This window comes from Lepus europaeus, chromosome 9, assembly GCF_033115175.1.
Source record: "Lepus europaeus isolate LE1 chromosome 9, mLepTim1.pri, whole genome shotgun sequence".
Taxonomy (NCBI): Eukaryota; Metazoa; Chordata; class Mammalia; order Lagomorpha; family Leporidae; genus Lepus; species Lepus europaeus.
In genome coordinates this window covers 37,703,000-37,727,436 of record NC_084835.1, presented here as the reverse complement: position 1 = coordinate 37,727,436, position 24,437 = coordinate 37,703,000, and the positions used below count along the sequence as shown (strand labels likewise).

At 43.7% G+C, this 24,437-nt stretch overlaps 1 protein-coding gene across 4 annotated transcripts; it reads left to right on the top strand.

Moving 5' to 3' along the window:
- Positions 1-156: 156 nt before the first annotated feature.
- Positions 157-20,538, top strand: THOC7 (THO complex subunit 7). 4 transcript variants are annotated; one of them, XM_062201195.1, is made up of 8 exons: positions 157-265; positions 12,342-12,459; positions 14,399-14,526; positions 14,846-14,932; positions 17,270-17,327; positions 18,960-19,026; positions 19,111-19,180; positions 20,207-20,538. In XM_062201195.1, the coding sequence occupies exons 1-8, from the start codon at positions 247-249 to the stop codon at positions 20,272-20,274; spliced, it is 615 nt and encodes a 204-aa protein (XP_062057179.1). In that variant the 5' UTR covers positions 157-246; the 3' UTR covers positions 20,275-20,538. The 4 variants fall into 4 exon arrangements, with proteins under 4 accessions (XP_062057179.1, XP_062057181.1, XP_062057178.1 ...); XM_062201194.1 differs by lacking the exon at positions 157-265 and adding an exon at positions 7,348-7,423; XM_062201197.1 differs by lacking the exon at positions 12,342-12,459 and having other exon boundaries at positions 213-265.
- Positions 20,539-24,437: the final 3,899 nt, after the last annotated feature.

The window sequence follows — 24,437 nt, the reverse complement described above, 5'->3', positions numbered from 1 at the left end:
GCCGCCTGGCCTCGACCCCACACGCGCCGGCCGCAGCCTCCCGCGGGGAGTGCGGGGAGCGCGGGTCCCGCGGCGGCGGCGGCGGCGGCGGCGGCGCGGCGCGGCTCAGGCGTCGGAGCGGGCGGCCGCGGGCGCCGCCGCCTCCTCCTCCATGGCTGTTTACCCGGCTGCATTGTGGGAGTTTGACCTCCGCCGCCGCCGCCAACCGCCGCCTCAGCTTGCGCCGCCGCCGCCGCCGCGCACGCCATGGGAGCCGTGACAGACGGTGAGGCTCCCTCGCAGTCGCCCGGGTCCGCTCCCCAGCCCTCCTCGGCCTCCCTGAGACCCCCACCCCCACCCCCGGCGGGGAACGGCGCTTTCGGGCGCCCCTCGGCCTCCCCGGCCGCTTCCCCCGAGCCCTTCGGCCTTGCCGACCTATCCCAGGAGCCCCAGGCCTTGCCGGCCGCTTCAGCCAACCCTTCGCCCCAGTGGCGGAGCCCCCCTGGGCGCCTTGGTCCGCGCGCCGAGGGTGCGCGGGGCCCGGGGAGGGTGTGCCGGGAGGGTCGCCGGGGGCTGCGAACGCACGTGGCGGCCGGGCGGGAGACGGGCTCTCGGCTGTCCCGGGTCGTGATGGAGTCCCGGGTTGGCGGAGCCCAGGGAGTGGGGTTGGCGCGGGGCTGGGTGTCTGGAATGGAGTGGGAGCCCTAGGAGTTTCGGGATATGAAGTGGCTACAGACGGAGACGACCTCTGAAAGGGGTCCTTTGGGCAGATGGCGAAGGGCGCGTGGAACCTGCGGGTGGAATGCCATGAGGGCTTCAAGGAGGAGTGGATTTGAAGTTGGGACAGGTTGCTGGGGACGTGATCTGGAAGGAGTAGATGTGGATGGGGGTCCCTGCAGGGCAATCAGAAAGTGTTACTTGGGTGCTTTACTAGGTAAGGAGCCTGAATAGGGATCAGGTCGGTAAAGGGGGTGTGTGGGTGTGGATCAAGGAGGGCGGGTTGTGGACCCGTTGTACAGGCAGGCAGAAATAAGGAGACTCGATTTGGGGAAGGGTGATGATGGGCCATGATGGGCGACTGGACAGGGAACCTAGAAGGCATTTGGTTAGGAAAGATGGAGGCCCATGGACGTCTGTGGTGTTGGGGTTTATTTGTGGAGAACGTGACCAGGAACTGTAGTTGCCTATGGATGGTCCATCTCTGAAGAGTTGAGGACCCGCAGGGTCCCTACGGTAAGGATCAGGCAATAGAAACAACAGCTCTAGCCCCAAACTTGTGGGCTGTCAGGTGTAGTGTAGGTGGGAGGCTTTGAAAGGCCCAGGGACTCCATGGGAATTTTTACTTCCTTTCCTTCCGGTTTCTTTTATTCGGTAGAGAATGTATTCTACCCCCACGAGGCCTTGTTCAAAACAGAAGCCAAGAACCAATAAGCAAGGCCTTTTCCCCACACTGAGGTTAGATTCTGATAGGAAAAACGCATTGGAGAATTAGTTCTAAAACGAGCAAGTGTTCACACAGGAAAAGTACACGGTTGAGAGCTGTGGGGGCATGTAACAAATTCTTTTTTTTTTTTTTAAGATTTATTTATTATTTATTTGAAAGCCGAAGTTACACAGAGAGAGGATAGGCAGAGAGGTCTTCCATCCACTGGTTCACTCCCCAGTTGGCTGCAACAGCCGGAGCTGCGCCCACTTGAAGCCAGGAGCCAGGAGCTTCTTCCAGGTCTCCCACGCGGGTGCAGGGGCCCGAAGACTTGGGCCATTTTCTACTGCTTTCCCAGGCCACAGCAGAGAGCTGGATCGGAAGTAGAGCAGCTGGGACTCAAACCAGGGCCCATATGGGATGCTGGCGCTTCAGGCCAGGGCATTAACCTGCTGCGCCACTGCTCCAGCTCCTGTAACAGATCAAAACACCTCCCTGTAAGAATTTTTCCTTCATCCTAGTTTTGGAGACTAAAACAGCTGTAACTGGACTAGAGTTCTGTGTGAGAATCCACTTGTGTAGAGGCATCTAAGTGTTGAAGTAAATCAAGAATCACACTATTGTGTAAAATTTAGAAAGTTGGGAGCCAGACACTTTGCAGGGCAATAGAATAACATGAAAAGGCTGTACCATTGGTGTGGTGGGATCAGCTTTGCACTACACACGTTGTCTTCTGTGAACAAGAAGGGGCAAGGAAAGTGAGGAGCTACATGAGTGTCTTTTCCCCTTACTGATTTTTACATAATATTTAAATCATGCTTTGAACAGTGTCCTCCTTCTTATCCCCACTTTGCAGATGAAAATGAGACACGGAGAAGTTACCTTGGCCAAAGGCACAGAGGTAGTAAGTTACAGAGCCCAGGCAACCTGACTTCAGAGTTCTTACTTTTACCTGTTACGTGTGTTGTCTTTGTACTACCAGGGTGGTGGTCCGGGTGAGCAGTCATGGAATGCCCACCCAGAGAGGACACGTGAGGTAGAACGCCAGGGCTTCATTGAATGAGCACATGTGAGGGGAGGCGTCGAGGCTGATCTGGGGTATCTGACTTTGAGTGTGCCTACTAGTACAAGTTGGGTGTTTATTCAGGTAGAAAACTGCAGAGAAATGGACGGTTTTGTCAGATGGGACATGGGGAGATGACTGCCTGCAGTCAAGTGACCCCCACGTTTGGGGAGGCCAAGGGAATCCCCACTCCACAGCACTTCCAAGCTATCTTCCGTGTATGGGTTAACTAGCCTCTTTGAGCCTCACCTTCATTCTCTGTAAACGGGAGTGATAGAGAATTCCCCTCAGGGGGTTGTTTTGAGCATTAAAGTTGGAAAGGGCTTTGCACTGTGTCCAATATGTCACTATGTTCAGTAACCGGTGTTAAATGTAAGTTGTGCTGCTAGTCTGTCTTGTATTTTGCTTGGGTGGGGACTGTGCCTTCCTCTTTGTAGTCTGCACTGATTGCCTTCTCCATCAAGAGCCACCTCAAGTAGCCCCCCCCCCTTTTTTCCCTAGAATTAGTTGATCCTTTACCTGTAATGCATATTATTTTACACATGCTGCTGCAATGCCAGAAAACTTTTCAATCTGCTCACCATAATGAGAAAATATAATTATTAAATGGATGAGGAAATGGCATAAAAGAGCCTAAGTCTAGGAAAAACTAGAGGAAATCCAAAATGGGGTGGTCCTCCAAATGTAAGAGGTGAAAGCTGGTACTGAAATTAAAGCTACAAGTGACTACTATTGCCCTAGCAGCCATGCTCTGCTCCTTCATTATGAAAGGAGGCAACATTCCACAAGCCATTTTGTCTGGGTTTTTTTTTTTTTTTTTTTTTTAAGATTTATTTATTGCCCGGTGCCGGGGCTCACTTGGCTAATCCTCTGCCTGGGGCACCGGCACCCCGGGTTCTAGTCCCGGTTGGGGCGCCGGATCCTGTCCGGGTTGCTCCTCTTCCAGTCTAGCTCTCTGCTGTGGCCCTGGAAGGCAGTGGAGGATGGCCCAGGTCCTTGCTCCCTGCACCCGCATGGGAGACCAGAAGGAAGCACCTGGCTCCTGGCATCGGATTGGTGCAGCGCGCCGGCCATTTGGGGAGTGAACCAATGGAAGGAAGACCTTTCTGTCTGTCTCTCTCTTTCTCTCACTGTTTAACTCTGACTTTCAAAAAAAGAGTTACACAGAGAGGAGAGGTCTTCCATCTGATGGTTCGTTGGCCGCAGCAGCCAGAGCTGCGCCAATGCGAAGCCAGGAGCCAGGAGCTTCTTCCAGGTCTCCCACATGGTTGCAGGGGCTCACGGACTTGGGCCATCTTCCACTACTTTCCCAGGCCATAGTAGAGAGCTGGATTGGAAAAGGAGCAGCTGGGTCTTGAACCGGCGCCCATGTGGGGTGCCAGCGCTTCAGGCCAGAGTGTTAACCTGCTGCACCACAGTGTGGGCCTCAATATTTTGTCTGTTTTAAATCCTAGAGGAAAAGTACGTCTTTGGGATCCTTCTAAAGAAAAGCCAGCCTCATACCTTTTACTTCTCACCAGCATTGGGGATCATAGAACTAGCACATCCTTTGATAAGTCAAAGAAAGCTATCGCAACAATGTAGCGAAGCATTTTAAAGCGAAGACAGTGTGGTTTAGGGACCTGCATTGTGGGGTGGCAGATTAAGCCACTGCTTGGGATGCTGGTATCATATCAGATGCTGGCTCAGTAATGGGGTTTCTGCCACCCGTATGGGGTACCCGGATGGAGTTCGAGGCTCCTGGCTTCTGCCTGACCCAGGCCTGGCTATTGGCAGCCATCTGGGGAGTGAACCAGTGGATGGAACATCCTATATGTATGCTTGCTTGCTCTCTCTCACTCTCTGCTTCTCTTTCTCTCTCAGGCTTCAAAAAAAAAAAAAAAATTTTTTTTAAAGTGTCCTTTAGGTGGATTTCTGGGTAGCTCACCAATCTGGCTTTATTGAAAGCACATTTGTTTACTTGTGTATTGCTTACTTGTCCTTAGACTATGTAGACCATAGAATAAAAGATGAACTACTACAATTTTTTCAGACAGTCCTCTGTAAACATCACTTCTGTTAACTGAGCTTTTGCGGGAGGAAGGGGAAGTGAGCTGAAATGAGTGATATGTGGTCAGTCAACAAATACCTATTACATACCCCCCCCCCCTTTTTTTTTAAGAGTTATTTACTGGGGCCAGTGCTGTGGCACAGTGAGTTTAAGCCGCAACCTGCAGTATCAGAATCCCACATAGGTGCTGGTTCGAACCCTGGCTGCTCTACTTTCAATTTAGCTCTCTGCCATGGCCTGGGAAAGCAGTAAAAGATGGCCCAAGTCCTTGGGCCTGTACAACCATGTGGGAGACCTGGAAGAAGCTCCTGGCTCCTGGCTTTGGATTGCCTTAGTTCTGGCTCTTGTAACCATTTGGGGAGTTAACCAGCGGATGAAAGACGTCTCTCTCTCTCTCTCTCTGGCTATGCCTCTCAAATAAGTAAAATAAATCGTAAATATATATATATATATATGTATTATTTATTTGAAAGGCAGTTAGGGAGAGAGAGAGAGATCTTTGATCTGATGGTTCATTCCCCAAATGACTTCAAAGGCCATAGCTGAGCCAGTCAGGAGCCAGGAGCTTCTCCCAGGTCTCCCATGTGGTTGCAGGGGTTCAAGCACTTGGGCATTCTTTTGCTGGCTTCCCAGGCACATTAGCAGGGAGCTGGGTCAGAAGTGGAGCAGCTAGGACACAAACCAGCACCCATATGGGATTCCAACGCCAGCCCCTTGCATACCTTCTAGGCAGAGCATTAGGTGCTAGTTGCCACATACTAGACAGAGGAGGGCCATGACCCCTTCTTGGGGAAAAAGACACAATCACATACAGTCAAATGAGTGAATAAGTTCTAAAAAGGAGCATTATTAAGTTATGAGAAAGAATTTGGGGAAATCATGATGGAGTGTAATGGGGGAAGGCTGTCAACAATTGGGTTAAAATTAAGTGATCACAGGTATAACCTTTCTGAAAAGACCCGCAGGGGTTAACTGGTTACAAACCAAAGGAAGTGTTTCAGGCTGAGGTAAGAACCACACAGAGGCCTCAGGTGGAAACCAGCTCTGTGCTGCCCCTTGAGGAAGAAAAGGAAGGGCAGTGGGCTGCATCCCGGTGAGCCAGGAAACGTGTTACAGAGGAAGGCCAATGGGAACTTGGGACTATGGGAAGGAAATGGTTAATATGAACATTTGAAAATGACTGGAGGATTTTAAGTGGGAGAGTTAGGAATCCAGTTCATGTTTTAGAGCCTTCTCGTGCAGAGAATGGGAACAGGAAAATTACTGCAAAATATTCCAGATGAGAGATGGTGTGGCCTTGGGTTAGTGTGGTGGCAGTGGAGAAGGCAGTGAAAAGTGTGTCCTTGGATCTTACTCATGTTACAGAAAGCCCTCACAGGAGAACTGGAACCTCTCTGATGCGGATCAGTGTCCTCTTAGAGATGTGAGGTGCCTGAATCCCTGTGATTCAGAGATGTGAGGTGACTAGAGCCCTGCATATGCATGTGCAATTCCACCTGGACTGGGGCCTCTTCAGGAAGCAGCCCCTTTTCCCCTGCACCCAGTCTGAGGAATTGCCCTAGCTCCCAGGGAAGGAGAGAAACGCTGTATTGCCACCTGCAAGTAAGAATACTGCATTGTAACTATCACCAGCACTGTCATTTAATAAATGGAAAAAAAAAATGGAGGTTCTGGGAGGGTAGTGATTTACAAGCAGGCAGCAGTTAGTGGCAAAACCATTTTCTGTCCTCACACTGCCACCCTAGCGTTGTGGCTAACTGAAAAACAGTTTAGATGTTGTCACTGTTAATTTAAACTATGTTAACAGTTTGTATCTTGTAGGTGTTAATTTAAAGGGTGTTAAACAGTGTTAGTGCCCTGATGAAAATCATTTCAGAAGCACTTTTTGCAGCACAGAGAACATTAGGTAGATAACACTGATATGCCAGAGCAACAGATGGGAGAAGAGAGAGGAGGTGGGGTGAGATGTGGCTCTACCCATTTAATGGTGTGTGTTGGCTTTGACAGACTTATTTTTTAATTAGAAAAGAGTAATGCATAGATACATGCTTGTTAAAATTCCAAGTGATACTTTCTAATATGCCTATGAATAACACGACAGAATAATGGAATTTCCTATGACTTTGTAATAATGTAATTGTGTATATTTTCCTATGAATACAGAGGTGACACTGCTTCTCTGTAAAGGGAAGATAATAGTGTGCGTTTGATGGGGTTGTTTCAAGAACGAAGTGTGAATAATATGTGTAAAGCACTTTGAAGTTGAATGACCACTTAATTTACTGCCCATACCAGTGAAAGAAAATGAATAAATATTATTTCTTTAGCCAGATAAATGGTTCTTTAAAAGAGGATTGGAGAGTCAACCTTGTCTTTATTAGCACTAAAAACATTTAGATAGACGTGGGGAGAAAAAAAGACCACTGCACTAGTTTTTGTTTTTCTTTTTTAATTTTCTCATTTGATTTTGGTGTAAGTAATTTACATTGGCATCAGCTGCTTGTTTAGGTTGGCCTTAAGTGTCTCAGAAGAGATCAGTATTTACATGGAGCAATCAAACCATTTTATTTATTGCTCTTTTCACCCACCCTTTACGTTTTGTTTTAATACTGTTGACCTTATAAATTATTGTAATGATTTTAAGCTTCTCAGAAGGCAGGGCAGGTGCTGTTTTACCATAAGGAATCTGACGAATAGGTCATCGTAATTCATCTTAATAACTCACAGCAGTGGTGATCCAGTGATTAATAGGAGTCTGCACAAATAGTATTTTATATGACTTTCATCTTGCTGGTTAATTGGCTATCAGTAAAATAATTTCTAATCCATCCTTACTGTTTTTACAGGATGGACCAAGGCCTGCCAGAATTAATAGAACCAGGATACTTCAGAAAGTTCATGGAAAGGGGTATTAAAAGATAAGCTTATTTTGGTGGGAAAAAGAGAAATCCATGCATAGTCTTTCATAGTACATATCTCCCATGTCCTTTCTGAACTACCCTTGTATAAGGACACATTCAGATTGCTTACAGAGAGCTTCAGGCTTGATAATTTATGAGGTCAATGTATATAGTAAGCAAAACATGTTTTAGGTGTGTTCAGCATGGAGCTAATTGATAAGATATATATTTTTTTAAATTTTTATTTATTTATTTGAAAGGCAGAGTTACAGAGAGGCAGAGAAAGAAAGGTCTTCCATCTGCTAGTTCACTCTCCAAATGGCTGCAATGGTAGGAGCTGGGCTGATCTGAAGCCAGGAGCCTGGTGCTTCTTAAGGGTCCCCCACACAGGTGCAGGGGCCCAAGGACTTGGGCCATCTTCCACTGTTTTCCAGGCCATAGCAGAGAGCTGGATCAGAAGTGGAGCAGCCAAGTCTTGAACCGGCGCCCATATGGAATGCTGGCACTGAAGGCAGCAGCTTTACCTGCTATGCCACAGGTCATTTATAAACTTAAAGAAAAAAAAAAAAAAACAGGCTGTCCTCAGACTGGCAGCTTTTTGGTTTGTATTGTTACTTTGGGAGTTGTGCTCTGCACTTTATATGTGCTATTCTAGTGCACGGCAGAGTTTGCCAGGCAGCAAGAGTCCACACACTGAGTTAATAGAAATAACTGTGAACCTGCTGTAAGTTTGAGACAGAAGCAATTTGTGAATAATAGTGATAACTAGGCAGAAGTTTGCATTAATGCATAATATTATCTACCTAGAAATATAGGTACATCTTTAGATATATCTTCAACATCCCTAGTGTTTTTAGGATGATACAGGTTGCAGATTAAATGTAAGATAAGGATACTATTTTTTTGTTGTTGTTCTTTCTCTACCATGGACAGCATTGTGCTCCTTTGTATACTTTTATTTCCACTAAGTTTTACAACAGTCCTACAAAGTAGATAGTTTTATTCTCAATTTACAAGTGAGATCAAATGTTGGTCTTGTGCGCACTGGGTGAAGTATCCAACAACTGACTGCAGTTTTGTTACTTCTGGCCCGGGGATAGGCTGTGAAAGGTGCTTCCTGTGAAGAGGGATAGGGCTGAAATGCAGGAGGGGCTGTGAATGCCTGGCTAGGGAATCGGCTTCAGTGCCAGAGCGAGTTGTACCACACTCCCACTCATGCCACCCCAGGGTTGTCATTGGACCCTGCCATTTCCTCACCAACTTTTTGTGCTCAGTCCTACTCTGCCTTCCAGGACCTGACATTCTCATCTTCTCTCCCTTTAGTGTAGGCTACAGACCAGCCTTTCTGCCTCAAAGCTTTCCCAGGTGTAATCCATTTGGTGTGCTCCCCTCAGCTTGATCCCCGCCTAGAAAAATTCTACCCATGAATATTTAGCAATTCTCAGTTGCCTGCCAGCAGGGGCAGCATTTACTGGTATGACATTTCCTAATATGATCTTCCATAGTCTGACCCCACTGCCTTTGCATACTTGAGTCCCACGATTGATTCAGGCTCTGTGGTGGTGTGATGCACTTGTGCTCCAGATCTAGCCATCCGTCCACCACCTCTGCTGGAACTCACAGCTTTTTCCCAGCTGGGGATGGGGCAGGGAAAGGACTTCAGCTTTCCTTTTTAATCAACATATTTTGAGTACTCTTGAGGTTTAAAATTCAAAACATAAACAGATATCTCTGCATCTTCCAGCCACTTCTCCATCTACTCTGCTTATACTGTTCCCTCCCTTGGTAATTCCTCTTATTTGTTTCTTATATGTCCTCCCAAGATATCTATGAAAATAAAAGCACATATTGTAAATATCTCCCCCTCCCAGTTTTATGCAAAAGGGAATGTTCTACACCTACTATTCTGCTCCTTCCTCTTTTATTTAACAAATTATCTTAGATGATCTTGGTATATCAGTACATAGAGCGCTTCCTCATTTTCTCATTTTTTAAGAGTTTCATAGTATTCTATCATGTTTGCAGAGAGAGAGAGAGGGATCATCTGCTAGTTCACTTCCCAAATGGCCACAGCTGAGCAGATACAAAGCCAGGAGCCTGGAGCTTTTTCCTGGTCTCTGACATGGGTGCAGGGGCCCAAGAACTTGGGCCATCTTCCACTGCTTTCCCAGGCCACAGCAGAGAGCTGGATCAGATGTGGAGCAGCCGGGACTCACGCTGGCACCTATATGGGATCCTGACACTGTAGGCAGTGATTTTACTCACTATGCCACAGTGCTGGCCGCTGAAATTTGTTTTTATTAAAGAATTGTTTTTGTTTGAGAGTTAGAGAGGCAGGTATCCCCCATCTGCTTTTCACTCCCCAATTGGCTGAGTATAGCCAAGCTGAAGCTAGGAGCTGGGAACTCAATCCAGGTAGGTGGCAGGGACCCAACCACTTAAACATTACCTGCTGCCTTCCAGGTGTGCATTAGCAGGAGCCAGGAGTTGAAACCAGGCAGTCCAAGCAACCCAGTGGGATTCAGGTGTCTAAACCAAGGTTTTAAATACAGGCCCCTCTCTTAGTTTTTCTGAGAGGTGATTTTTTTTTTTTTTTTAAGATTTAGTTGTTTATTTGAAAGGCAGAGTTGCCTAGGGAAGAGGAGTCAGATCTTCCATCTGCTGGTTCACTCCCCAAATGGCCCACAGCAGCCGTGGTTGGGTCAGGCCAAAGGCAAGAGCTTCATCTGAGTCTCCCATGTGGGTGCAGGGATGCAAGGGCTTGGACTATCTTTAACTGCTTTCCCAGGCACATTAGCAAGGAGCTGGATCTAAAATGGAGCCGCTAGGACACAAACTAGCACCCATATGAGATGCTGGTGTTGTAGGCAGTTCCTTAACCTGCTATGCCACAGTGCCATCCCCTTAAGAGGTGATTCATAAGTATCAAGAGAGCAACTGAAATACTGTCTCCTGATTCCCTCAAGCCTCAGGGAGTGCATCAGTGCCACCAGATAACCTCAACCAGTGGATATTTCCTTTTATTTTAATAACTTAAGACGTTTGTAGTACAGACAGCAAAACTAAAACCAGTTCATTTTGTGCATTTTTATCTTATTAAGCTCTGTTTTATGTGTCAGTTTCTCCAAAAAACATTGGTGATTTAAAACCAAAAAGCATTCATCTGTGTTATTAAAATGTAAACTGTAAACACCTGATGAATCTAGCGTCAGCAGTCTTCCAAAGCCTTGACTCTGACAACCAAACCCAGCTCTAAAAATGTGTATCTGATGTTATCACAGAATATATTTTAAAACTGGAACCATCTGCCTTCCAAAGTTTCTCTCTACTGCACCTGCGCTCAAAAATACTTCTGCCTACACACAGGAACTGTTGTTTAAAGATTTTGCTGTTGATTCATCATGTAGGCTCTCCAGGAATTGTTCACACTTAATGTATTTTTTGAAGCTGTGCACGACTATGATTCAAAAAGAAAAACAAAAACAAAAAAACAACCAGCGACTATAAAGGCATTTCAGAAAATTTTATCTTTTCTCACTTCTTTTTGTCTTCCCTTTCATTAGAAAGAACCTCTGTAGCCAGGCTCTTGTGGATCATTCCAGAGATATTCTCTGAATACACACATGCAGATGTGTACACGCACGCCATGCAGTGCCACCCCCTTTTCTTCAAGTGTGGTGGCATACTTGCATGTGCTTCTTTGCAACTGTTTTGTTTTCATTGTAACATATTTAAGGAGATTTTTTTTTTTTCTGGTGTCAGTATATGTCTGTACTTTTCGTTACACACTCTTGGAGTATATGAAGGATTCATAATTTTAACCAGTCTCTTAACTGGTGAGTGTGGAGGTTTGCAGTCTTTTTACTACAAACAGCACTGTTAAAACTTCCCTTTTATCTGTCTGTGCTGAGTACGCTTATGTCTAGAGGATGACTTCCTAGAATTGGAATTATGGGGTCAGGATGCCTGTGTACTTTAATTTTGTCTGTTATTGTCCAGTGACCCTGGATGAGTGTACCAGTTTGCATTCCATTAGCATATGTAAGTGCAGTTTCCTTTTTGCCTTTGGTTCACCCTCCAATGGCTGCTGCGGCCAGCACATCGTGCTGATCTGAAGCCAGGAGCCAGGTGCTTCTCCTGGTCTCCCATGCGGGTGCAGGGCCCAAGCACTTGGGCCATCCTCCACTGCCTTCCCAGGCCACAGCAGAGAGCTGGACTGGAAGAGGGGCAACTGGGATAAAGTCTGGCGCCCCAACCGGGACTAGAACCCGGTGTGCCGGCGCCGCAAGGCGCAGGATTAGCCTGTTAAGCCACGGCACCGGCCAGCACTCTTGCTATCAGGTCTTTGATCCTTGCCAATATGATAAGATTAAAAAATGGTATCTTACCGTGGAATCAGTTTGCCTTTCTCTTGTTATAACCCAGTATTATTTTGTTCAGGCAAGAATAGTGGCTCAGGGCTGCCAGGCAGGCAGATTGGGGCCCTGCTTGTTACTAGTCATCATTATCATTTGCACTGCCTGTCTATTCCTTTTTTGCTTTTTCTTTTCCTTGGGGCAAAAGGAAGGCAGTGTTTAAAGAGAGAAAGAAAGGGTCTCCCACATGGGTGGCAGAGGCCCAAACACCTAGGCCATCCTCTGATGCTTTTCCCAGGCCATTAGCAGGGAGCTGGATTGGAAGTGAAGCAGCCAAGACACAAACTGGCATGCATATAGGATGCCATTGTCACAGACAGCAGATTTACCAGCCTGTGCCACAAGGCTGGCCCTACCATTTTTATTCTTAAATGTACAGTTCAGTGGCTTTAAGTACATTTATATTTCAGTGATTGACTTTTGAGTGAATATGAGTTGTGACATTGGTTGCCCTTTGAAAGTCCCGAGGAGCCAGATGTTCACTGATTCATACTGGCCTTCTTTCACCCAGACGAAGTCATACGGAAGCGTCTCCTCATTGATGGAGATGGAGCAGGAGATGACCGGAGAATTAATCTGCTGGTGAAGAGTTTCATTAAGTGGTGCAACTCTGGATCTCAGGAAGAGGGGTATTTCAATTCATTGTTGTTTCTTTGCCAATGTTCTGATGTGATTTTGTTAAGGTATTGTTACTATTTCACATTTTCACTCACCTTAGATGTCCACTGGAGTCAAATTTTGTTTACTCAAGAGTAGATTTTTCTGGCCTTCTCTTCGTAGTCCTCCTTTATATTATTTTTTAATGCTTATTTATTTATTTTCATCTACTTAAAAGGCAGAGAGAGAGAGAAAGATCCTTCATCTGCTGGTTCACTCCCCAAATGCCCCCTCCAGCTAGTGTAGGGCCAGGCTGAAGCCAGGAGGAAGCAGGGGCTCAAGCCATCATCTACTGCCTTCCCAGGTGCATTAGCAGGAAGCTGGATTGGAAATGGAGGAGCCAGGACTTGAGCCGGCACTCCAGGGTGGGGTGCTGGTGTCTAACCCTGCTCCACAGCAACTGCCTCCGCCACCCGTATATTTATTAAAACATGCAGAAGGCAAACTGGTAAGAAGAAAATTAAACTCAGGCTCATTAATTTGGTCACTTTTAACAGTTAAGTATTTAGCAAGACAAAATAAATGAAATTTTCTTATCGTTCACAGAAAGTTGCCATAGAATGTATATATTAATATATATTAAAATATAGAATATATATAGTCTTTTTTAGCATAGAAAAATTTTCCTTCTTTAAAGTCAATAATTATCTTAATATATTTGCTAAAGTATTTTTGTTTATTTTTAAAAATTTCATTCATTTATTTGAAAAGCAGAGGTACAGAGTAAGAGACAGAGAGATTTTTTTTTTTTTTTTTTTTTGACAGGCAGAGTGGATAGTGAGAGAGAGACAGAGAGAAAGGTCTTCCTTTTGCCGTTGGTTCACCCTCCAGTGGCCGCTGCGGCCGGCTCATCGAGCTGATCCGAAGCCAGGAGCCAGGTGCTTCTCCTGGTCTCCCATGCGGGTGCAGGGCCCAAGGACTTGGACCATCCTCCACTGCCTTCCCAGGCCATAGCAGAGAGCTGGCCTGGAAGAGGGGCAACCGGGATAGAATCCGGCACCCCGACCGGGACTAGAACCCGGTGTGCCGGCGCCGCAAGGCGGAGGATTAGCCTGTTAAGCCACGGCGCCGGCCGACAGAGAGATTTTTCATCTGCTGGTTCATTCCCTGAATTGCTGTAATAGTTAGGGTTGGGCCAGGCCAAAGCTAGGAGCCAGGAACTCCATCCTGTTCTCTCACACGGGTATAGACACCATAGCAGTTGGGCCATCCTCCACGGTTTTCCCAGATGCATTATCAAGGAACTGGATCAGAAGTGGAGCAGCCACGACTCAGACCATTACGCATATGGGACATCAGCATTGTAAATGGCAGCTTTACCTACTATGCCACAAGGCCAGCCATGCAAACAGTTGTTTGAAGTACGCCTGTATTGATAAGATCAACATTTTCATCTTGGCATTTGTAACCAAACCAACTTATAAATTCGAGTACACTATTAGGAAAATAAAAACATAAGGAGCAGGAACTCAGGGTGCAGTTGGTTACCCTGATGCCTGTAGCATCCATACGAGTGCCAGTTCAAGTCCTGGCTGTTCCACATCTGATCCAGCTTCCTCCTAATGCACCTGGGAAAGCAGCAAAAGATGGCCCAACTACCTGGGTCCCTGCCACCCATGTGGGACACTCATATGGAGTTCAGGACTTCTGGCTTTGGCCTGGCGATTGCAGCCATTTGGGGAGTGAACCAGCAGATGAAGGATTTCTCTCTGTTACCCTCTCTCTGTAACTCTGCCATTCAAGTAACTAAGTAAATCTTTAAAAAAAAAAAATACTCTAAATTATTTTAAATAAAGTAAATAATTTTCTCAGAACTTGGTCTAATTTCATTAGCAAGTCTTTGCCTGCATTTTAATCGTTCAGTTTTGGCAATTCACATTCTCTTTGTCCTGTCTCTCTGTTTTTCATTAGATACAGCCAGTACCAACGTATGCTGAGCACACTGTCACAATGTGAATTTTCAATGGGCAAAACATTACTGGTATATGATATGAATCTCAGAGAAATGGAAAATTATGAAAAAATTTATAAAGAAATAGGTAAGGAAAGTTAAAGTGATTATTATTTCTTTGTAAATTTATTGTTTTATGACCTAAAGAAAACACTATTTGCAGTAACTTTTTTGATTGATGGTAAAAGAATAATAATCATTATCATATTAATAAAAATAACACAGTAAGTGTTAGCTACAAAAAGCTGTATTCTAAAATGATTCTATACTTTAGGTTTAACTATTATTTTAAATGCCAGTGTGTTTTCTACTAGCAGTGAAACTTATGTAGAAGCACATTTTAAAATTGAAAATGGATTGAAATTATACATGTTTTTATAACTAAGTTATAAAACCATTTTGTATAGAATGTAGCATTGCTGGAGCACATGAAAAAATTGCTGAGTGCAAAAAACAAATTCTTCAAGCAAAACGAATACGAAAAAATCGCCAAGGTAAGGGTTTTGAGGGATTTAGTGTGCACATACTTTATTAATGACTGATATTTTGTACGGTTTTTAATATTGTAAAATCTGCAGCTAAAGTATAAAAAGAAATTAGGAATTCAGTCCTTTAATACAGTATTATTCTTTAATATGGAGAAGGAAGGCTCTGAGTAAAGAAAATTATTACTGAATTTGTGTTAATTGTCCAAGTATGCCTTAAGTATTTTTACTATTTTCATACCTCTTTGCTGAAATAATGTTATGGTTAATCGGTGAAGGTGATTTACATCAGTACAATAGATTTAGAGGTTTTTTTTATTATTATTACTTTTTAAATTTGAAAGAGTGACAGGGGGAAAGAGAAATCTTCTGTCTGCTGGTTCAGCCCTGAAATGGAAGCAGCAGAAGGGCTGGGCCAGGCCAAAGCCAGGAGCCAGGAGCTCCATCAAACTTCCCATGTGGGTGGCAGGGGCACAAACTCTGGAGCTATCATCTGCTGCCTTTCAAGCACATTAGTGGAGGACTGGACCAGAAGCAGAGCATTGGGACCCAGACCAGTGCTCAGATAAGGGATGCAGGTATCCCAAGCAGCCTGAACTGCTGTGTCACAATTTGTACTCCTAGATTTACAGAATTTTATTTACTTAATGGAGCAACTTTTAAAAAAAAAAATGAGGGACCAGCATTGTGGCACAGTGAGTTAAGAATCTGTTTATGATACAGGATGTTTATGATAGCACTGGCTCAAGTCCCGGCTGCCTCCGATTCCAATCCAGCTTCCTGCTAATTTGTACCTGAGAGGGCAGCTAATGATGGTCCACATACTTGGGCCCATGCCACCACCTGGGAGACTGGGATGGAGTTCCTGGCTCTAGGCTTCAGCCTGGCCCAGCTCCACATCTGGGGAGTGAACCAGTGGATAGAAGATCTCTTTCTCTCTGTCCCTTCTGTCTGTCATTCTACTTTTCAAATAAATCTTTAAAAAAAAAAAAAGGAAAGTAAGATACAGTAAGTTTTTATTAAGTACACTGCAAGCATTTACAGGCTTTTAATATTAATAAGAAAATTAAATGTAGTCTTTTTCTAATTCTGTTTTTTTAAAATTGGGGTATGTCCTTAGAGTTTATAAAAGATATTTGAAAATAATTTTAATGATAGGGCATTGCTCTTCCTATAATGTATATTGGAAAAAATAAAGATAAAATGTATAATCACATCTATGACATACATATGGAAACTAGAAGGAAATTAGAATATTATTCATTGATTTGGGGAGGTGTTTTTATGCCTTAAGTTCTTTTCATTTTTGTTTTGTTTTACACTGACCATATATTATTTTGTAAGTAAAAAAAATTAAATAAAAAGCCTCACTTTACTGAATTAGTATGCTGAGTTCCAATACAATGAACTTTATTTTTTAATGAACGAATCAGGATAATTTTTTCTTTTTAAAAGTTAGGTTTTGTTGAGTCTAAAATGTACATGATGACATTTCAATGGCCAGTTTACTATGAGATATATGTATTTAATAATATCAGTTCTAAAATCATTTAAAAATATATTCAGGTAGTGTCTTTTTTTTTTTTTTTTTTTTTTTTTTTTTTTTTTTTTTTTTTTGGTTAATAAGAATTCTAAGAGGATCCTCCATTTATTCTTTCATAAGAAAGATTACCAGGAACTTACCCTGGAGGCCTCAGTGAAGGAGAAACAAGGGCCTAAATTTTAAATTATTTCTCAGTTTCTGAAATCAGAATGAGTGAGAAGTATAATTTGCTGTTGACTAAGTTAATATTGGGAAATATTTACCTCACTGTTATTGTTGTATTTGTCCTCCTCCTTCTCTCCTTCCCCTCTTCATCCCCCTCCTCCTCTTACTCTCCCTGGTGTTCCAACCCCCACTTCCTTCCTCCGCCTCCTCCACTTCTTTCCCAGTCCTCCTTCACCTTCTTCTTCCTCTTCATCTTGGTCCTCCTCCTCATACTCCTCCCTCCTCCATCACTCCTCTTCTGGGCATATAGAATCAGCCCACTTGACGATTCGCTGATCATTTATGCATATGCTGACCTCTTACATTCCTTCTAGAAAATAGAAATTAAAAACAGAATTAGGAGTTTAAATCCTGTTTGGAACATGTTCGACGGTCACATGTCATTCCAGTTATGGTTGAATGCATTTTGTCAATACTCTATTTTTTCCAATTCTGGCAATACTCTTTCCATCTCTCAATTTTTTCCTCTCTTTAGGTATTAAGGAAACATTTAGGGGAGATTTGTGGTATTATCTGTTTTGTTTTGATAATACAGATTCAAAAGACCTTAGTTTGGTAAATATTTTTATGTCTTTCAGAATATGATGCTTTGGCAAAAGTGATCCAGCACCATCCAGACAGGCATGAGACATTGAAGTAAGTTTAGTGCTTTACTTTGAAAGGCAACGACATTTATACAGAAATCTTCGTGTGCTAAACTATACATTTCCTCTTACAGATAGACATCTGTGTTTAAAAGGAAGATTCGATATTCAGTATCACATATTCTGATACTGCTAGATTGAAGTTTTCTTCCTCCAGCCTTGCTGCCTATGGGTCTCTATTAGTCAGTGTTTCATTACTATAACAAGATACCCAAGACAAGCTGCTTAGAAAGGAAGGAAGTTTATCTTGGCTCCCAGTTTTGGAGGCTCACAGTTCAGGATTGGGCAGCCCTGTGGTTCAGTTTCTGTGGCAGTTCCCACAGCATTGCAGAGCATCACATGGCAGGGAGGCGTGCTGGCCGGGGAAGGATCACACAGCAAGGCAGGAAGCAGAGAGAATGGCTGCACCAACCTAGGCTTTAATAACCAGTCCTCTTGTGAGAACTGCCTCTGAGAGCATGCTCCCAGGGACCTAAGGACCTCCCAATAGGCCCACCTGCTAGACAGCATAATTGGATTAGGTCTGTGTCTTCTTAGCATCACCAATTTATGAATTCAAAATTTCACTAGCTGTGTGATTTCTGAGAGCCATATCCTTTTCAACCCATTTCAAGGTATTTAATATGCATCAGTAGGAAAGTAGATAAATAGAGTATGACCCATTCACATACTAGAATATTAAATATCGGCCAGCGCCATGGCTCAATAGGCTAATCCTCCGCCTTGCGGCGCTGGCACACCGGGTTCTAGTCCCAGTCGGGGTGCCGGATTCTATCCTGGTTGCCCCTCTTCCAGGCCAGCTCTCTGCTGTGGCCAGGGAGTGCAGTGGAGGATGGCCCAAGTGCTTGGGCCCTGCACCCACATGGGAGACCAGGATAAGCACCTGACTCCTGCCATTGGATCAGCGTGGTGCACCGGCCGCGCAGCCATTGGAGGGTGAACCAATGGCAAAGGAAGACCTTTCTCTCTGTCTCTCTCACTATCCACTCTGCCTGTCAAAAAAAAAAAAAATTAAATATCAATTTAAAAGGGTAAATTAGATATATGTACATATAAACTATCAAAGCACAGATCTTAAAACTTTAGTGAAAGAAATAAGACATGCAATAAATTGTAAATTATTCCTAAGTTTGTGAAACACAGGTAGTAAACATTTATAAAAATTAAATCATCTTGAAACATTTTATATGTAATATTTGGTATATTAATGCTGTAAATTATTCATGAATTAAATATATACATTAAAAAAGCATTAGATTTAATAAGGTTGCATAAATAGGGCTAGAGTAGAAAAAGGACCTGGGAGAGAAGACTGCAGATAAGGTCCAAAGAGCTACCACCAGTGTCTTATATCTTTATAGAAAAAAAAATGGCAGTATGTGAAAATGTATCAGTTCTTGGAACTTGTTATTATCTGTTTCCTTGTATTTTACAAAATTTGTCCAAATTGTAAATAATAAAAAGGAGTAAGAAGAAATAATCCTCAGCTTTGAAAGTCTTGTTAGAGTGGATTGTTAAACTTCTTATCCTTTTGTGATTTTTGAAATACTATTTAGTAACTAGAAATTTGGTATTAAATGTAAATTCTGTTCTTTCAATTGGCAAACTATAACTTTTTTTTCAGGGAACTAGAGTCTCTGGGAAAAGAATTAGAGCATCTTTCACACATTAAAGAAAGTGTTGAAGATAAGGTATTTACATATTATGTTAGCATTGTGATACATATATGCTTATAATAGGTCAATTTGCAAAATTTTATTTTCTTGTTAACACAGCTTGAATTGAGACGTAAACAGTTTCACGTTCTTCTTAGTACCATCCACGAACTTCAGCAAACATTGGAAAGTAAGTAGAATAATCTCAAAATGAATGCTTATGAAAACTATGTTATACAGGGAGATGCCTTTTGAAATATGCATTTTGGGGGGCCAGTGTTGTCGCATAGTGCTGGGATCCCTGTGGTCTTCATTTCAAGTCCTGGCGGCTCCACTTCCCATCCAGCTCCCTGCTAATGTGCCTGGGAAAGCAGCCAAAGATGGCCCAAGTGCTGGGGCTCCTACTTACATGGGAGACCCGGAAGAAGCTCCTGACTTCTGGCATCGGCCCAGCACATCCCCTGCTGTTGCAGCCATTTGGGGAGTGAACCAGTAGATGGAAGATTTCTCTCTCTGTCCTCTCTTTCTCTTTGTCTCTCTCTTTGTAACTCTGACTTTCAGATAAATAAAAGAAATATGCATTGTGAAGAGAGTATATCTTACATTTCTGAACAGGAGAAAAGCTGGATAATGTTAGCAGGCATCCATGTTGTTTAGCTTCGTAAAGTTATGCAGAAAAGCCTTACTTTATACTAATATATAACTTAAATATATGACAAATAGTTTAAGAAAAATTTAATGATGATGGATTTAGAATTTTTCTTGGTTATTATAGTTTATTCTATAAAGAAATGATTCAGAACCCTGATAAGCAAGGTAAGTATTCAGTGTATAAGAATATTTGCATACCTATTGAATGGTGAGTGCCTTTGGGAACTATAGATGTGCTGTTATATTTTCTGTAGCCAATTGGAAATTACCCTTCAACCTGATCTTCTGAATTTTGAGGAGCCTAAGACTGGTATTTTGGGGGGTAAAATTTGGTAGGGAATCTAGTGTGCAGATTTTGCATTTTGATTCAACTAATCAACAACAACCCATAGAATTTTAAAAACCAAACACTTCATTTGGGCTGATTATAGATACAAGCTATCTTTTTCACTATTTTTGCTTTAAATGTGTTGGCTAATAAAGGATAACAGTGTTCTCATATATTCACTAGAGACAAAATTTGGGCAAATTTGACTAAGGTTGTATGTTTCTTTCTCAATTACAGATGATGAAAAGCTCTCAGAGGTAGAAGAAGCTCAAGAAACAAGTATGGAAGCCAACCCTAAGCCATAGATGGGCCAATCACTCATCATTCCTAGGAATATTAAAATCACTACATGATCCTCGTGTGCTTAGAAATTGTTGTGCTCATGAGATAGTTAATGTTTTGGCAGTGAGATACTTTGTTTTAAATGTTAATGTACATTTTATTCATATTTCTTTAAACAACGAAAATGCCTTCCCTGTGGATTTGATTTTGTTGAAATGCTTGTTTTTTATTATTAAAAGTTAGGAAGCAACATCCCAAAATGTTTAATAAAATGTTTTCAAGCGGAATTTGTTTGTGCTTCTTACTAAGTTAGTATCTAATAGCATTAATAACTGGTAACATTTTAACTGGTAGCATCTATTGGCTTACAAAGTTAAGTTAGAGTGTGAGACGTTGACATTTCTAGGATCTTCATGAGAAAATGAGTCCATTTCTGGAAATTATTACCACTTTTTTTTTAAAGATTTATTTATTTATTTAAAAGACAGAGTTACAGAGAGGGAGAAGCAGAGATAGGGAAAGAGAGACATCTTCCATCTGCTAGTTCACTCCCCAAATGGCCACCACGACTGGCCTCTCTGCCAGTCTGAAGGAAGCCAGGAACTTCTTCCAGATCTCCCACAAGGGTGCAGGGACCCAAGGACTTGGGCCAAAATCCTCTGCTTTCCCAGACATATTAGCAGAGAGCTTGATCAGAAGTGGAGCAGCCGGAACTCAAACCAACACCCATATGGGATGCCAGCGCTGTGGGCGGTGGTTTAACCTGCTGCGGCACAGCGCCAGCACCAATTATTACTTCTTTTTCTTTTTTTTTTTTTTTTTTGACAGGCAGAGTGGACAGTGAGAGAGAGACAGAGAGAAAGGTCTTCCTTTGCTGTTGGTTCACCCTCCAATGGCCGCCGCGGTAGGCGCGCTGTGGCCGGCGCACCGCGCTGATCCGATGGCAGGAGCCAGGTGCTTCTGGTCTCCCATGGGGTGCAGGGCCCAAGGACTTGGGCCACCCTCCACTGCACTCCCTGGCCACAGCAGAGAGCTGGCCTGGAAGAGGGGCAACCGGGACAGGATCGGTGCCCTGACCGGGACTAGAACCCAGTGTGCCGGCGCCACAAGGCGGAGGATTAGCCTAGTGAGCCGCGGCGCCGGCCTATTATTACTTCTAAAAATGAAGTCACGGGATCAGTGCTGTGGTGTAGTAAGTAAAGCCGCCGCCGGCAGTGCTAACATCCCATAAGGACACTGGTTCGATTCCTGGCTGCTCCACTTCCCATCCAGCTCTCTGCTGTGGCCTGGGAAAGTAGTAGAAGATTGCCCAAGTCCTTGGGCCCATGCAGCCACATGGGAGACCTGGAAAAAGCTCCTGGCTCCTGGCTTCACATCAGTGCAGCTCTGGCCATTGCAGCCATCCCGGGAGTGGACCAGTGGATGGGAGATCTCTCTGTCTCTGTCTCTGCCTTTCTGTAGTCCATGAATAGGCTTTAGGAGGACCACAAACCTGTGAAATTATGTTCAAAATATTTGTACTATGCTTATTATGGGAAGAAGCTTTATGATACTGGAAATGACTGGAACAAAAGGTAATTATGAAGTAAATCAATAAGCATTATAATTGTTCGATGCTTAACAGTGGTGATACTTCTGAGAAATGTGTCCTTAGGTGATTTCATTGTATGAACACAATAGAGTTCCTTTTTTTTTTTTTTTTAAGATTGATTGATTTATGGCCGGCACTGTGGCTCACTTGGCTAATCCTCCGCCTGCATCGCTGGCACCCCAGGTTCTAGTCCAGGTTGGGGCACCGGATTCTGTCCCGGTTGCTCCTCTTCCAGTCCAGCTCTCTGCTGTGGCCTGGGAAGGCAGTGGAGGATGGCCCAGGTGCTTGGGCCCTGCACCCGCATGGGAGACCAGGAGGAAGCAACTGGCTCCTGGCTTTGGATTGGCGCGGCACGCCAGCCACAGCGCGCCAGCTGTAGTGGCCATTTGGGGGTTGAACCAACGGAAGAAAGACCTTTCTCTCTGTCTCTCTCTCTCTCACTGTCTAACTCTGCCTGTCAACAACAACAACAAAAGAAAAGAGATTTATTTATTTATTTATTTGAAAGTCAGAGTTACAGGCCGGCGCCGTGGCTCAACAGGCTAATCCTCCGCCTTGCGGTGCTGGCATACCGGGTTCTATCCCGGTTGCCCCTCTTCCAGGCCAGCTCTCTGCTGTGGCCCGGGAGTGCAGTGGAGGGTGGCCCAAGTCCTTGGGCCCTGCACCCGCATGGGAGACCAGGAGAAGCACCTGGCTCCTGGCTTCGGATCAGCACGATGCACCGGCCACAGTGCGCTGGCCGCAGTGGCCATTGGAGGGTGAACCAACGGCAAAAAGGAAGACCTTTCTCTCTGTCTCTCTCTCTCTCTCACTATCCATTCTGCCTGTCAAAAAAAAAAAAAAAAAAGTTAGAGAGAGGAGAGGCAGAGAAAGAGAGAAGTCTTCCATCCGTTGGCTAACTCCCCAGTTGGCTGCAACAGCTGGAGTTGTGCTGATCCAAAGCCAGGAACTTCTTCCACGTCTCCCACATGGGTGCAGGGGCCCAAGGACTTGGGCCATCTTCTGCTTTCCCAGGCCACAGCAGAGAGCCAGACCAGAAGTGGAGCAGCTGTGTCTTGAACTGGTGCCCATATGGGATGTTGGTGCTTCAGGCCAGGGCATTAACCCGCTGTGCCACAGCGCCAGCCCTCATAATAGAGTTCTTACATAGCCTAAGATGGCTATGACTTCAGGAGATAGAATCTTATGGGACCACCTCCTATATGCAGTCTGTCTATGTGGTTTGTAATTGAGTGAAATACTGTTACACAGAGGCATGACTTGCTTTTTCCATCTCTCTCCTTAATACTTGAGGAATAGGCTGTTAAATGTTTTGTCGCATTTTTTTCTTGCTACTGTTTTGTTCTTTATAGGAGTCATATTCAATTTTTTAAAAAGTTCTGATAAGAATGTATAAAGATGATCAAGAAATTCAACAACAACAAAACAGACATCCCAATAAAGAAATGGGCAAAGGACTTAGGCATTTTTCAAAGAGGAAATCCAAATGGCCAACGGACGCATGAAAAAATGCTCAGGATCACTAGCCATCAGGGAAATGCAAATCAAAACCACAATGAGGTTTCACCTCGTCCCCATCAGAATGTCTTTGATATAGAATATATTTGAAATACAGAAATTTTTTTGAAATATAGAATATATTTGAAATATAGAAATATTTTCTATATTTGATATAGAAATCAAAAAACAACAAATGTCGATGAGAGTGTGGGGAAAAAGGTACCCTAATCCACTGTTGGTGGGAATGTAAACTGGTGCAGCCACTGTGGAAGACAGTATGGAGATACCTCAGAAAGCTGAATATAGATGTACCATATGACCCAGCCATCCCTCTCCTGGGAATTTACCCAAGGGAAATGAAATCAGCATATGAAAGAGTTATCTGTACCCCCATGTTTATTGCAGCTCAATTTACAATATTTAAGATATGGAATCAACCCAAATGCCCATCAATTGAAGACTGGATAAAGAAATTATGGGATATGTACTCCATGGAATACTACATAGTGGTAAAAAAAAAATGAATTTCTGTCCTTTGCAACATATTTATATGGAACTGGAAAACATCATACTTAGTGAAATAAGCTAGTCCCAAAAGGACAAATATCATGTGTTCTCCCTGATCAGTGATAACTAATAGAACACCTGAAAAGTAATCTATAGAAGTGAAATTAAGACTTCAAGAAGCAATGATTTTGAACAGCCCTTGTCTCAACTGTTAAAGAACAGGGTTTTTTTTTTTTTCATACTATTTTGAATTCTTAGTATAGAGTTAATCATATGTGTATAAAGTTAATTGAAAATAGGTCTTAGTAAAAAATAAGACTGGGAATAGGAGAGGGAGGAGGAGGAAGGTGGTGGAAAGAATTACTATATTCTTAAAGTTGTATTTATGAAATGCTGGGGGGAAAATGTTCTGACAGGTGCCAGCATTGTGACGTAGCGGCTAAAGCCGTTGCCTGTGATGCTGGCATCCCATATGGATGCCAGTTTGTGTGACGTCTGCTCTACTTCCAATCCAACTCCCTGCTAATGGCCTGGGAAAAGTAGTGCATGATAGCCCAAGTGTTTGGACCTCTGGCACCCATGTGGGAG